Source organism: Heliangelus exortis, chromosome 1 (genome assembly GCF_036169615.1).
Source record: "Heliangelus exortis chromosome 1, bHelExo1.hap1, whole genome shotgun sequence".
Classification (NCBI taxonomy): Eukaryota; Metazoa; Chordata; class Aves; order Apodiformes; family Trochilidae; genus Heliangelus; species Heliangelus exortis.
The window spans coordinates 120,383,194-120,399,350 of record NC_092422.1 but is presented as its reverse complement, the minus strand read 5'-3'; the positions used below and the strand labels follow the sequence as shown (position 1 = coordinate 120,399,350).

The 16,157-nt window shown below is 38.8% G+C and overlaps 1 protein-coding gene across 1 annotated transcript in view; it reads right to left on the bottom strand.

The window, feature by feature from the left end:
* Positions 1-1,897: 1,897 nt before the first annotated feature.
* CRACR2A (calcium release activated channel regulator 2A) overlaps positions 1,898-16,157 on the bottom strand; it is a 57,982-nt gene continuing 43,722 nt past the window's right edge. Inside the window, exons 13-18 of the mRNA XM_071762670.1 lie at positions 13,847-13,979; positions 11,459-11,540; positions 9,644-9,758; positions 7,978-8,079; positions 3,543-3,619; positions 1,898-2,509 (exon numbers count right to left, since the gene is read on the bottom strand). Coding sequence (XP_071618771.1) covers positions 2,419-2,509; positions 3,543-3,619; positions 7,978-8,079; positions 9,644-9,758; positions 11,459-11,540; positions 13,847-13,979 — 600 coding nt within the window. The 3' untranslated portion in view covers positions 1,898-2,418. The remainder of the gene's footprint in view (positions 2,510-3,542; positions 3,620-7,977; positions 8,080-9,643; positions 9,759-11,458; positions 11,541-13,846; positions 13,980-16,157) is intronic.

Sequence of the window (16,157 nt, the reverse complement as noted above, 5' to 3'; positions counted from 1 at the left end):
TATAAGGGCACGTAGCAACAGGACAAGGCATAATGGTTTTAAACTGGAAGAGGGCAGATTTAGACTAGACATTAGGAAGAAATTCTTTAGTCTGAGGGTGGTGAGACACTGTAATTAGGTTGCCTAGATCAGCTGGGGATGCCCCTCCCTGGAGGTGTTAAAGGCCAGACTTTTGGCAACCTGATCTAGTGGGAGGTCTCCCTGCTCATGCAGGGTGGGTTGGAACTGGATGATTTTTAAGGTCCCTTCCAATCAAAACAATTCTGATTCCCTTTCACAATAGACCATGCCTTGCTTATTTAGCATTATATTTTGAGACTTCCCAGGAGAAAATTTTCAATTATTTGATGGACATCTGTAATGCTGACTTTGTATGACTCCATTTTCCTGGTCAATGGCACCCTACAGAAGTCTAAATTTACTATATTTGTACAGCTACATCTTCTCAACATCAATGACAAAAAGAAACTTCGGCTACTGTTGTACACAATCCTAAGAATCATGTCAATGAAGAACAAATATTAAACAAAAAATCCACTCGTAAACCATCTATGTATATGTGCTCCATTTGCCCTGATGTGAGTAGAACAGCACAAGCTACATAGGCTATGGACATCACAAAACAAGAGCTTCAAAAATCCTACTTTGGTTTAGTCGTTCCTTGTGCAACCTCCCTGGGGCTTTTAACGACACCAATGTACTTCAGTGTAAGTGACTTTACAGTGTGGTTACACATAAACCTGTCTATAGCATATAGGTAGAAAGCTTCACTCTTCAAATTTCCTTGTCTTTCTCTGCTGACAGACATCATTTAATGCAAATCAGTATTTCTGATAGAACAGTACTTAAAGAAATCCTGTCTCGGAGAAGCTGCATTAGTGATTCATGCCTTCTAAGGGATGAGCAACAGCCTTTTTGCAACTTTATATATGATAATTTACACATAAACCATTGACCAAGTCTGGGTCCAGAACTAGATACAGCTGCACCTATACTCATCTCTTAGAAGGAGTTTAGAAAGCAAGGGCATCCTTTTTGAACATTATGACTCAATGGAAGGGTCTCCCTGTGTTCTTGGTTGTTGTGGTGACAGTTATGGTAGCGGAGTTGGTGCCCCAGTCATGGTTCTTGTAAGAAACTGCTGAAAGCTCCCCCCACTCCAAAATGTCTGCCCTCACCTCTGGCTAATGCTGCGGCCATCAGCAACAGTGGATGTGCCTGCTCAAGAAGAGAAGATAAAGAGCAGTTCTGTTGGCCATAATATGCTTTGTACTACAACAAACTACACCGGTGAAATGAGCTTCCCATGTAGGTATGTGGCTTTGACCAGTAATAAGGACAGTAAATGGATTTGAATATTTAAATTGGTCATAAGTTGCTTTGGGACACCGTTGCCAAAAAGAGGTGCTGAGCAAGCTCTGTAACAAAAAGCAGTGTCAAATATGGTGAAAAACTCAGGTTGGTTTGTTCTGAGTGCAGTACTAACTGGACATAGTAAAGCATTGCACTGTACCATGACAACGGTTTATGGAAAATAAGCTAGATATTTGCATACCACCACCTCACTATGGAAACATGCCAGCTTATTTGGCTACAACTCAGGCAAGACTGTGCAGTATCCCGGTGACCTGTCTAAACATAACTAATTCATTATTAGTTAGAACTAACATAATTCGTTAGTTATGTTTAGGTAGCTTGCAAGGGTGCTGGGCCATATAATTTAAACTATATCATTACCTAGAAAGGTGAAGAAGACCTTGAGGCCAACCTGGCATTCTTTTAATCTATGATTTATGATTATGATTCTATGACTCCATCTAAGTGGGAGGAAAGGTTTCTTATCAAGAACCTATATGAAAGTATAGATAGTATAAATGAGTTAATGCTACAATGAAAATAATAGTTCTTCAATTCTTTATTCACGTATATTTCTCACTGAGCTTTAAAATATCACCTTATACTTTGCACTTGCTGGTGTGTTGCTTTTAAACAACCAACCAGCTAAAAATTTCAATTTTTAAAAAACTGTAACAAAGGTCTGCACAAAATCAGGATCTAGAGAGCACTGCAATAAACAGGAATTTCAGGAAAAAAGGTCGTCCAAACCAGTAAGAATTTACTTTACATTCCAAGTAGTTTTCTTCATATAAAATTATTTCTTGTTATTAATAATGCATCAGCTTCTACAAGCCTGAACACAAAGCAGGATACAGTGGTATTAGGTGTCAAAATGAATTAAAGACTGTTACTGCCCCAAATACATTGATAACTAAAGACAGTATATGTAAAAGTGAACATCAGACCACACAAGGATGTACTCAATCCACAGAAGAAATATTTCAGAAAGTAAAGCAAATGTAATGGTGCCATGTAGTGTCATCTAAATGTACGACTTCTGTCTAAACATAACCCTGCATTTTATGACCTAATACAGCAAGACCTTTTATTCACATCAGATCGAAGTTCAACGGTTTTCTCTTTCACTTTATCTTCTTGTTCCTTTAAAATCCTGGGGGAAAGAAGTAATACTTTTTAGAAAAAATGTCAATAACACCCACAGAGTGCACACCAAAAACATTTCCCTCAAGCCTATAGAACAGTCCAGTTTTTAACAGAAAATGACAGAATTTAATGAACTTTCAAACAAACAAATGAAAAAATACAACCACCTTGTTCATTTAGTGAGAAAAATGTAGTTGGTGCTGTTAGCATTTGTATTATACTACAGATGCTCAAACAGTGATATTAATATGTTGTTTTCAAGGCTGGGGCAAACCAAAACCACAACTTGCTATCTAGACATTTTTCAATTGGTAATTTCACTAACTTCAGCAAAAATACTGATTTGCCAATTCATTACCAACGCTTTCCCCTCTGCAAGTAGTTCTGAGGGACTGTATTTTTATCACTAGCCTTTATATAACTTCATAAGTCCACCTTTGCCTCTCTCCCAGCTCGCAGACACAGCAGAATCTGAGCTGCAATGAGCAGAGGGAAGAAAGAAGCACACCCAGCGTTGTGCTGCAAGAGCTCAGCAGCATCCATTTCCTAGCATATTTCTCCATATCTCCAAGAACTTCCAGCAAAAACTTTCACAACATTCAAAGCACTCAGCTCTCACAGAATCACAGAATGATAGGGGCTGGAAGGGACCTCTCAAGATCATCTAGTCCAACCCCCCTGCCAGAGCAGGTTCACAAGGACAGGTCACACAGGATGGCACCCAGGGAGGTTCTGAATATCTCCAGAGATGGAGACTCCACAGTCTCCCAGGGCAGCCTGTTCCAGGCTTTCCTAAGCAACATTTTTTTGCTTTCCTAGCAACAGTTCAGGCATTTCTGTGTCTATACAGAGCACCAGCTTACACAGCACTCTTTATGGAGCTGAGCAACTGCGCGGCTGGAGCACACACCAGTTTAAAAGGAACAAGTATTTCATCACTGTAAGTTCCTATCAAACTTACTTAGCAAATAGTGTTCACACTGTCAGGAGTGACAGGGAAGTCAGGCACATACAGAACTCAGAATGTGTTTTCTTCTTACCTAGCCAAGTGAAGCACAGATTGTTTGGTATTGTACCCAGAATATGCGCTGCATTCATAGAAAATTAAATTGTAATCCTAGAATCAAACAGAAAGACAATTTCAATTAACTTTGAACAGCATTTCCAGCTTTAAAAAAACCAAAATAGTTATACTGAATTATGCAAAGAAACAGACGAAGACAATCTTAGGAAAAAACAGGATTTAATTCTAGACCTAACAGCAAAGAGTAACCAAAGCAAGTAAGTCCAAACTTGCTTCCCAAATAACTATATGCATTTCTTGGTAGATATTTGTTCTATACAGTGGCTTTTCCTTATCTCTCAAAGGCTCAAATGCAAACATGCATTGTAAGGTACTGTAGTCTTGTGAAACATCCTTGTGATGATGAGGAAATTAGTGCATCACTGAGTACTTGACAAAGCAGGTGAAAATAATTGTTTTAAAATAAATTTTGACTGGCTCAAATTTCTTGCTAGCTATGCAAGTGGAAGTTTCAAATAAAAATTACACTTTTTTTTTTTTTTTTTCTGCTCAGCTGATCACAACTCAATAGAAAACCTTCTGAGGTCAGAATATATGTACTTTATGTCAGTCAAGCACAAAGTGATACATCTTCCCTTCATAAAACAGAATTTCACTATAGAACTGTCAGTGATTACATCATTTAATACTGGTATCAATCTGAATGAATTTTTCAACAAATTCCATGGGTAGGGCAAATTCTTATTGGTGAATGATAACAATTTACAATTGTTATATACAAATAGCAATTTTTGCTTGTATATGATACAAGGAAATAATAATCATTGCTTATTTCTGTCAGTCTAGCAGTCAGATACTGATGGGGGAGTCAGCCTAGAAATACAGGGGGTCATTCCTTTGAACCAGGGAGGAAACTAATTGATAGAATACCCAACAAGAGCAATGTAACAGAATGCAGGACAGATATGAGCTAAGAAAATGCCATCCATCTCCAGCCAGGCATAAGCTATTAAACCTGGGACACCACTTGCAATTACTTTATTTTTTAAAGTGGCATACAACTCAGCAGAAGTAAAGAACAAAGAGGAAAATGAATGATTACCAGAGGGAGCTGGGCAATTTCTGTCACGTAAAGTACTATCACTCTGAGAAGAGTAGCTCCTTCATTATCAGTATTTGCCTAACAATGGCACTGACAGGTTGATAAAGGAGACACTTTATGAAAACAGTAAGTCTTCATCCCATGAAGCATGCAAAATCTGGAAAGTCAAGGCAGGGCATTGTTTTATAGCTGAGGAACAGAGATTGAGAAGGATTTATTGTCGCATCTAGGATCATTCAGAAAGTCTGTGCAGGGCCAAAATAAAATCATGCTGCCTGACTGCCATCATAAACCATTTTATTTAAATAATTTGCAGTGGTTACACTAAGCCACTCAAATAGAATATTGGCTGTTCCTGGCTGCTCACAATATGATCTGAATACTCGCTGTATTGTGAACTCTTGATCAGTGGATCAAGCTAACTTAAGCAGAAATTTGTTAAATGGAGTTTTCCTTATGGAAAATTTTCAATCAGGCCACTCATGTACTGCATGTAAACCTTTTGTTTCATGTCTGTTTCTCGCTGCAGTTAATACAGCAAAATTCTCCTTACCATCATGATCTTTATGCCTCAGTTCAACTACAGATCAGCTTCATCAGAATCCCTATACCCTACTCCCTTAATTCCTATTCCCTAATCCCTACACCCAAACTGTATAATCCCTATTCCCCCTTTCTCCAGATATACATACACAGTGCAACTACCAGCTTCTCAAATGACAAGGAATTGAAAAAAGTCCCTTCAGGCTGCCATTGTTCCCTTCAATAATGAACTCTGCTGCCTGCTTTGTGTAGAAGTTATGTCGCACAGGCACTGCAATGCCAATTTTTGGATTTCTGACTGAATTTATACTTTGCTGGCTTGTAAGATGTGGGACTGAAGCATTCTAGCATCTGGGCTGGAATGCCCCCTTACAGTACATGTTCCTCTCTGACTACTGAAAACCAAAAAATAGGTAAAAATGATACCACCCTCTCAGACCCTGAAACAGGTTATAAAAACTGTTGGACTTTATCAACAGGATGATGTGGTTCTTCATCTGCACAAGAACAAGTTCAGAGTTGTCTTCACCAAATATGGATATAAATATTTGTATCAGCTCAGTATCTTAGTCACATGTATTTTGGATCAACTGTGAGTAACTCATGGGACTATTCACAAAAAAAGTAACCCAACTGCATTCATTAATAGAGGGAGAGGTATGTGGTTTCAAAGGAATTACATGGGTATTTAGCAAGAATTAATATTTCATTAAAATGCATGGTTATTATCAGCTCAACAAGTGAATTGTTAGAATTTAATAATATCTATGCTGCTTTTCAACTAAATCGTTGTCATTAATCATTCCTCCCCTTAGCTACCTCAGGCAGCACATTCAAACATCCAAATGAGTCATTCAGATCCATTTATTTAATTATAACAAGATTTAATTTGACAACTTTCATTGTTTTACCTCTGCAAAAGATTTTATTTTCTTGCATTATATGTTAGAATTCACGGCCTGGTGGGCTGTGAGTTCTACATATTAGAATGATTCATCTTTGTTTTACTAGTATAATTTTTCAAGTGAGTTAAATGACATGTAAGACACCTACTCTGCCATTATGTGTCATTTGTTTATTTCACAGACTTAGTGTTCAGGAATCAGGAATATGTGAAATCCAGCACATTGTTTAATTTAGGTAAATTCTGAACAACTCAGTTAATTTCACTAGAATATTTGGATTGTTTGTTTCTAAATAAATGAATATTCTGGAGGCATTGGTGTTGAAACTATATGCATTGCACAGAGAGATTAAAAAGAAAAACTGGTTGGCATGGCACACAGGAATATAAATAACTATCTGCTATTTCCAATCCCTTAATGCCTAAATTATGGCCACGGATCACCAGTGCTCTGGTAGATGGACGCTGTAAGCTCTACTTATTTTACCTCCTTGATGGAAAGTTACTAAAAGTAAACATGTTTTCTACTCCTACCATAGGAGTAACAGATGGTCTGCTGTGGTTTTACAGGAGGTAGGAGGGAGATAAGATCCGCAAATAATCTCTTATTTAGGAATCCATCCACAAAGAGGGAAAAAAGAGAGAAAAGGAGAGGATGGCGAAGAGAGTTACAGAATCTGCTGAGTTGGGAAGGACCCATCAGGATCCTCAAGTCCAACCCCTGTCCCTGTGTAGAGCACCCCAAAAATCACACCATGTGCCTGAGAGCATCATCCAAACAGTTCCTCAACTCAGGCAGACTTGGTGCCATAACTGCATCCCTGGGGAGCTGTTCAACTGCTCAGCCACCCTCTGCATGAAAAACTTTATCTAATACCTAACCTTAACTTCCCCCAGCACACCTTCCTACCATTCCCTTGGGTCCTATCATTGGTCACCAGAGAGAAGAGGTCAGTGCCTGCTCCTCCTCTTTCCCTGCTGAGGAAGCAGTGAGCTGAGATGAGATCTCCCCTCAGTCTCTTCTCCAGGCTGAACAGACCGAGTGCCTTTAGCCTCTTCTCATATGGTTTCCCTCTAAAGCCTTCACCAGCCTTGCAGCCCTCCTCTGGACACTCTCCAGTAGCTCTATGTCTTTTTGTTACTGTGCTGCCCGAAACTTCACACAGCACCCAAGATGGGGCCACACAGGTGCAGAGTACAGGGGGACAGTCACCTCTCTTGACCAGCTGGTGATGCTGTGCTGGATGCACCCCAGGACTTGGTTGTCTCTCCTGGCTGCCAGGGCACACTGTTGGCTCATGTTCAACTTGCCATGGACCAGAACCCCCAGATCCATTTCTGCAGGGCTGCTGTCCAGTCTCTTGCTCCCCAGGGTGTATGAATATCCAGGGTTGCTGTGGCCCAGATGCAAGATCTGGCACATCTCCTCGTTCAATTTCATACTATTGGCAATTGCCCAGAACTCTAATGTGTGCATATCCCTTTGCAGGACCTCTCTGCCCTCGGGAGTGTCAGCTGCTCCCCCTAATTCGGTGTCATCTGTGAACTTAATCAGTAAGCCTTCAAATCCTGCATCTAAGTCAGGTATGAAAATATTAAAGAGAACTGGCCCTAAAATGGATCCCGGTGGAGCCCCGCTACTGACACACCACCAGCCTGATGTGACCCCATTTACTATGACCCTCTGAGCTTGACCCACCAGAGAATTGGTTACCCAATGTACTATGTGCTTGTCCAGCTGGATGATGGACATTTTATTTATCAGCATTTTAATTATCAGCATTTATATCACTGAGAGCTGAACTGATGAGTGGGGTGGGGTTTTCCATGACTTACGACACATTCAGAGTTCATTTTAGAACCTTCACCTTTTGTAAAAGGCTCCCCTCTAAGTATTAGTACCTTAGCAAGATGCTCTCCCATTCCCAGAGGGACCTCACGTTCCTTTTCATTATCAGTTTTATTTCCCAACAAAAGCACAGGTACATTTTCCCCAGTTGTCTCCTGCAGAACAAAGAATAAATATAAAAAAACCCAAATACTGAACTTAATATTTCACAAATCAACAGGATAAAAACTAATGAATGTCACACTGAAAAAAAAAAAACAAAACACCAAAAAACATTTAAAACATCACAGGAGCCAGTTATGTGTTGCTTTAATTACAAATATGTTAGAAATTAAAGTTGGATAAAAGGTAAGCAAAAGACAGAATGCTAGAGATTGCACTAACAACATTTTTAAATTGCAACACAGAAGCTTACCAGACCCTGTATTAAAACAGGAGGAGAAAAATACCACGCTACACAGGCTCTAACATTGTGTTTATAGCCACTGCTTTTCTAATTATATGGATAGGAAAATAATGAAAACATCTGGATAAAATTATGCCAAATAAATTACATAAAGTAGTGGAGAGATACACAGAATAGTTGCCAAAATACATAGAATTGGCACAAATAAAGTTAATTATGAAAATGAAGTTAGAATTATCACAGTCAGTACATTCAGAAAGTGGGCTGAATGCTGCAGCAGCAAATGGACTTGGCTGTACATCTTCAATTTAGCAATAGCTTGTAACAAACAAAATTAGTCAGTAAAGAGGAGTAAACCATTGGAGCTTGGAAAAAGATTTTGACCACAAGGCTTGATTTTTCTCAGCTAAAACCTGGAATTCTCCTCTAGCTTTAACAATAATGACTTATATTAAGGACCTGTTCTTACAAAATACATGCTACTATTAATTCAGTAGAGCTACTCGGATGAGGAATTACTATGCCTGTTTATAAATGTTTGAATGATTGAGTCCTGATTTCAACTCACAATGCCACCTATTGGCCATTACAGAAAACAGTGTATAATACTAGAACACACACCAAAAAAAATCATGCTAAATTATCTCTGTATACTAGCTTGTATCCTACTTTTACAATACCAATACTCTGCAAAAATGAGCAAATAGGAAGTTATACTTTTTTGTCTCTGGTTACTCAGTCCTTTACAGCAGCAGCCTCTTTTATTTTTATTTTGATCCGAATTTAGCTGCTTGCACTCTCAGTTGTCTACAAACCACAGAGACATATCAAGAGGAAAAAAAAAAAAAAAGCAAAATTGTAATTAACTGAAGCCATTCAATGTAATGGACTATGATTTTATTTTTTTTTTCATGTGGTTGAAATGAGGATCCCCAGGAAACTGTCTGCCACAAGACAGCTTTATAGGACTAATGTAAATATTATAGCTTTAAGTTTATGGATCATATTTGCAACACAGTCAATTTCCCATGAGCTACACACTTGGTTATCAAACTGCTAGTGATGATCATTAATCATCACACCAGCATCACTGATCCAAAACACCTCTCAGTGCTAGTGGTGATCCAATGGGAGTCACCAACTAGATAATCTTTATGAGAGGCCAGAGGACTCCATGCTGGGCTTTCCCCACCACTCATTTAAAGTCCTTTAAACCCTAGAACTGTGATTATTATCATAGACACAGATTCCAAAAACAGCTTTACTGGTAACTGTGCTGACCAGAGCTTAGATTTAATGTTATGCCTTCTTACCTCGATGCTTACCAGCCAATGCTTCACAGCTGTGAATGTGTCTTTTGCTGTTATATCATACATCACAATGACACCATCAGCTTTTCTGAAAAACTGCTTGGTAATACTTCGGTACCTACAAGTAAGAACCTGTTTACAGCTCTCTTCAACACAAGTATCAGTACAACATTACAAGAAATTCCCCCTAGCCCTTCCCTAAATGAAGATGTTGCCATGCAGTTTCTTCTAATTGTCTAGTCTTAGTAAGGATTGAACTCCTGCTAATTTATTTTACATATGTATTCTAAAATTCTATTAGCTAGACAAGGGAGAAGATGTAAAAATGATCTTCACTGCAGATCCTGTTCAAAAGGTGAGCTTTATTAAGAACTGTAGTAAGCAATCCTACTCTTCCTGAATCATCAGATCCCTGTTCACATTCAGCAGAAGATTTGTGGAGGACACTGCTATCACAAATTACTGCAAATTCCCTCTGCCTTCATTAATTTTGTGTTAGTCTGGATGATCAGCTGCATATCTCACCTTTCCCATCTTTCATTTTAAGCTTGGAGCAGAAATTTCCCCCTCACCAAGTGCCAGCTGTTGCTAGCTGGATTTTTGTTTCGAGCTTTTTTCACAAGCTTCCTTTGGAAAATATAGTTCATCATTACCATCCTTGTTTTTAGTAAGAGAAACATACATGAGGAGAGAGGTGAGGAGACAGGGAAGGAATTTACCACTGGGAACTCAGAAAAACTGGAGATCTTCAACTACAATGGGATTGCATTGGTGAGGAAAGAAAAAAAAAAAAGAAAAAAAAAAAAGAAAAAAGAAAAAAGGAAAAAAAGTAATCTTTATTTAACTGTTAATTCATTTTCTGCTATAGAAATAATTCTAGGTGCACTTCTAAATCAGGCTTCCTCCTAAAGAAACTTTGCAGCACTAAATCTTCAAGAGTTTATCAAGAATCTCTTACAGATTGTCAGTTTTTCAATGGGCACTTATCAGCATATCAGCATGCTGCACCTGCTAGGAAAAGACTGTGAATTCACTGGCTCTCTTAGGAATACTCCTATATTTGTTCATCTCCCAAGAAGGATTAGACCCATGCTTACTAATCTTCAAATAGCAGAATCAAGGAAGAAAACCTGGGGTTAGCTGGGATAGAGGTTTTTTCATATTTTTTTTTTTTTGATTTTCATAATTCTATCATATATGGTGCTATGTTTTGGATTTGTGATTGAAACAGTGTTGGTAACACCCCGTTCCAGTTGCTGATCAGCAGTGTTTGCACTATGTCAAGGCCTTTTCTCCTTCTCAGGCTGGCCTGACAGTGAGTAGGCTGGGATGGGAGGGGACACAGCTGGGACAGCTCACTCCAGATGAGCAAATGGATATTCCATTCCATGTGACACCATTCCCAGCAATAAAACTTGAGGGGAACAGAGGTTGGCTGGGGCTGCAGTTGCCTAGGAACTGGCTGGGCATTGATCAGTTGTTGGTGAGCAACTGGGGAGGGGTTGCATTACTTGTTTTTCTTGGTTTGTTTTGGGGGTTTTGCTTTTTTTTTTGGGGGGGGTGGTTGGGGTTTTTTTTGTTTTTGTTTTTTGGGGGTTTTTTTGTTTGGTTGGTTTGGGGTTTTTTTGTTTTGCTTTTGTTTTTCACTGGTCAGCTTGGGTTTTCTTCATTATTAAACTGTTTTTATTTCAAGCAATGAGTTTTCTCACTTTCACACTTCTGATTCTCTGCTCCACCCCACTGGAGAGCAGAATGAGCAAGCAACTGTGTAGTGTTTATCTGACTACCAGGGGTAAACTACAACAGAAGGTATCTCACCTTTCCTGGCCAGCAGTGTCCCAGAGTTGCAGGGCTACCTGGGTATTATCTACCGTGATGGTTTTCACATTGTAATCCACCCCTGTAACAGAAATAACAAGGTAGGTTGTCTCTTTGTATGCCCAGTTTGATTTGGGGAAGTAAAAAAATAATATTTGGATCAAGAAAATTTGATCCAGCAAATAGGAACAATTTCAGAAGTGTAACAAGGTAGTTACACAAAGTAGTTTAATACTATATTAAAATTTATGTCCACAGTCTCTGTCAGAGAACAAGTACTTTTACTTGCCATAAATTCTTCAGTAATAAAATACTAAATGTTAATAGTTGAACATTGTAAAAGTTGTAAGTAAACTTCTAAAACAAAATGCACGAGTCTAAGGTCCATATGACAGTCCACAGCAGTCCACAGCCATTTAGCCTGGAATTCATGCTGTACAACTTCAGTTGTCTGAAATACCAGTGCCTGAGATATCTCAGAGTCTGCGATAGCCACATAGGCACTTTCTACAGTTAGTGGAAAAACAAGAGGGACCACACTAAGGGGACAGTGGAACCTAAGATAGATCCTGAAAATGGATGCACTCAATATGTGAAGAGCCTCCTCCCCTCTTCAGAATATAGAAGGAGACAACATGACTACAGTCAGGTTAGTCCCCTGATTTTTATGTGGCTAAATATAAGTGAGACAAACTAATCTCTCTGAACTTTTAAATGAATATTCTCCCTGTGATATAAGTATCTTCTGGATATTTACAGCAATAAGCAGAGTCTTAAATATTAGCCAGTCCCTGCTCCCTCCTAATGACAATCTGCATTTTTTGTATCATAGAGTCACAGAACCATAGGATGATTCATTGTTGATGACCTCAGTAGGTCATCAACAATTTCTTTTGGGCCATGCTCAACACCAACAGGATTTTACCACTGAAATTAATGAAGAAGCATCCAAGCCCACATTCCTTCAATGGGCAATTAAGAAAACAGGATGGAGGGTGTATCCACTGCTTATATCTCCAGGGAAGAAATCTGAGATATTCTGAAGAAATTCAATGAGAACACTTCTCCACCTTGTATACTTGAGCTTTCACCTGTATGTATCTCTCCAGCTGTAGTCTGTACCTGTGAAACACTCTGTAAGACCTCAGAGTCTGGAGAACCACATCAGCCTTTTAAAAGACAGCATGGATAGGACGTACCACCAGAGTCAGGTGGAGACAATTGGATAGAGGTCTCTAAGCTCCCATTACAGCTAATGAAGCTAAAAAGCTTCATTAACGATACTGAAGGCTCTTCTAATTGGATTGATTTGGAGAGGATGGCAGGGTAGAATTCAGCTGTTTGCTCACAGGCACTTAGTGTTACTTGAGATGCCATTTGGTATTCAAAATGTCTGTTTCAATCTGGCACGTGACCCAGGAGACCTGCTCTCGTAAAAAGCAGCAGCAGAAAGGCAGGTGAAAATTTACCAAAATTAATTCAAATCCCTGTACTAAGATCTTCTGTCTTCCCTAACTCTAATGTGAATTTAGACACTCGATGTGCCAGCACAAATTTAAACTCAGGTGTCTTTGTCCTGTAAGCCAAGGGAGCTACAGCAACTGCTCACCAGAATATTCTTGGATGTCACACATGCAACACAAATCCATTAATTTAAATACTTTTTAATGTGAACAACTTCTATTTTGTATAAGCTGTGGAATAAATAAGGCATAACCACAGGCTAAGTACAATGAATCTGGTCATCTACAATAACTCAGCTTCTGGCAAGGTTCTGTTTGGACACAAGAGGAAGTTTTTTCACTATGAGGACAGCTGCATTGCAATAAGCTATACATACATTTTTGTACCTTGATTGTGTGTCTGACTTTCAAGAGTTTGGTTTGTAACTTCAGGCAATGTAATTACAACATAATCATTGGAAAGTTTGGCTATGAAAACGCTGGTCCAACATATTTCTTTGGTACTTAATTTAATGCTAAATCTTAAAAAATAATTCAGATATTCTACTTTCTCTTTGAAACTAATTCAGATTTTTCAGAGGGATAGAGATGTGATATAGAGGTGGGATTAGTACAGTACGTTTCAGAGGACAAGGTACCAGTTTCAGAACGGTAAGATCTACAAGGAAATTCTAGCTTCACTGAAATCAGTAAGATTTTTCTTATTTTTTCCAGAATTTCAGTATGGAATCTCCACTGAAACCTCTTCATCATTTACCTGCTTGTGAGTTTAGAACTCAATGAGCATGTCCTACTCTCCTTTTGGATAATGGCTTTTACAACATCTCTATGCTTCTGTTTTGTAACGCAGGGCCTGGTTTCAGTAGAAGATGTTAAGTACTTTTGGAATAAAAATAGTAGTAGTACTAATGTTTCTTTAACTTACCTACAGTGGCAGCTGTACCTGGGAAAAAACGATCGTCACAAAATCTCCTTAAGAATGAAGTCTTTCCAACACTGGAATTGCCCACAAAAATAATCTTGAATAAGCGGTCTGGGACAGTGTTTATTCTCTCCTCCTTCAAGTAAGAGCAAACATTAGTCTCCAACTGTTCCATAAATAGTGTTTCATCTCCAATTTGCCTTGTCTTGAAGGCTGAGATGTGAAAAAGAAGATATTTTATCCTACTATTTCTCCATAACTCATAAAGCTTTTTCTTAAAGTTACTCAACATATCAGATACTTTGCACACATCATTCCAGATCATTTGAAGTGCAGTGGACTGAGCTCTGGAAATACACTGAATATGAACATACTACTGCATTGAAAAATGCAAGAAATGTTCATACCTGAAAATAAAACCCCATAGACCTTCACTTACTTTGCTCATTAGTTTCATCCTATACCAATGACACAGAGGAAAACAGAATACCCTTCACCTTGATAACAGAAGCAAAGCTGTAATTTTTTTTAGTTTATGCCAGCTATCACCAGACTCTTCTCTCTGATACTACTGTGGAGCCAAGAGTTTCCAAGGAAGGGCTGCATCTTTTTCACATTACAGGCAGAAGCATGGGGAAAAGTGGTAGGCAGAATTAGACCCAGTTAATCAGGCTGTAAACACTCAGCTATGCTTCTGTCAATATCTTTTTTAAGCAGAAGGAAGAATAACTTGTTCTGCCTGTCCACATCTTGTTCATTGCAGACTAAGCTAAGTGCATGCTGGAGAGAGTATTTATATCCTCTCTTAATAGGTCCTTATTGCCCAAGACCTTTGTATGTTGATCAGGACCTGCTTAGGGAAGAACACAGTAGCACCAGCTGGTTTGCAGGGGATGCCTTAGCTGGCCTCCTCTTCTATTTTGTGCAAAAGTTAAGGAGGAAGAAGGAGATAGCAAGTTTGCCCTTAATTCTGCATAGGAGGAGCAAGATCAAAGATGCTCCTGGCATTAGTTTATTGGGGCAGGAACTGTGAGGAGGAGGTGGGGAGGGAGGGAAAGGCCCTCTGAGAGGCATTTGAGGTATAGAATGCCTGAGAATGTTGATTTCAAGAAGACACCAGCACTGAACTCACTGACTGACACTCCTTTGAATGAGACATTGAAGTCTGGCCTTGCAGATGTTTTTTACAAATACACTGAGGACTTGTAAAGAAAAGTAAAAACAATACAGAGCTGTACTTGACAGGGAAAAAATAAATAAAAACTCAAGCCACTGTCCTCCTTAGTGTGCTCTAGGTGAATATGCTTTAGCAGGGAGGGTTGAACTGGGTGATCTCTACCATTCTATGAGTCCATGTGATTCTGTGAAAAAAAAAATAATTCTCTGCTGTAAATTTGGGGGACAAAATCTATGTATTTTTCATGAGCTGGGTTAATAGTCCATTACAACTACCAAGAGATTTCTTACCTCATTGTTTACTTCATTTGTATTAAAATTCCAAACTCCAGTGCAACTATAGGCTGCTAGTAATACACATACATCCATAAAAAGCACATTTTCAGTTCTGCAGAAAATATTCCCAGCTTATTAGTCTGTGTGCTCTGGGAAATAAAATAAGTTAACATGCAGTCATCAGCCTGGCACGATTTTCACAGTGCTTCTGAGAAGGGTAACTAAATACAAGGTCTACATGACCTGAATTAATACTTTGTCCCCTGTGGTCATACACATTTCAATAGCACTAAGACTCAAATACACCAGAGGCCTTTAGCTCAACTCCCAGCAAAACAGGCAGTCTTTTTTCATTGAGATGTATTAAGTCCACTCATGAAAACAACCTTAATAATCAAACTTTATACTAAAACTTCATCTGAACACTGTACCAAAGGATGAGCTATTCATAGTCAGCTTCAACAAAGTGGTGATGGAAAAAAAAAAATTTGCAGTTGAAGGCAAATTTACTTATGTTTACAATGAAGTCTGAAAAAATTCTTCAGTAGATGTGTCTTTTGAGTGTCCTTCATGTAAACAGTAGCATGGTCAAGCTAGCTTTTGTTAAATTTAATACAAATGTGGAAGATGGCAGGTTTAAACATAATTGTTCATATTCCATATTGAAAGAACAAAAGGGAGAGAGCTGCATCTCAGGCAAGTTTCAGACAGGGAATCTTACTTTAATTCCCATTATCATTCCTTCAGCTGTTTTCCCCATTACATTTCTGTTTATAGTAACTGCAGCTTTGTCTTTGCAGTTACTCAGAAAAAAAGTTCTACCTGACTGGTAACTCTTTGTTGCTGGCCTCATGTACTGTTG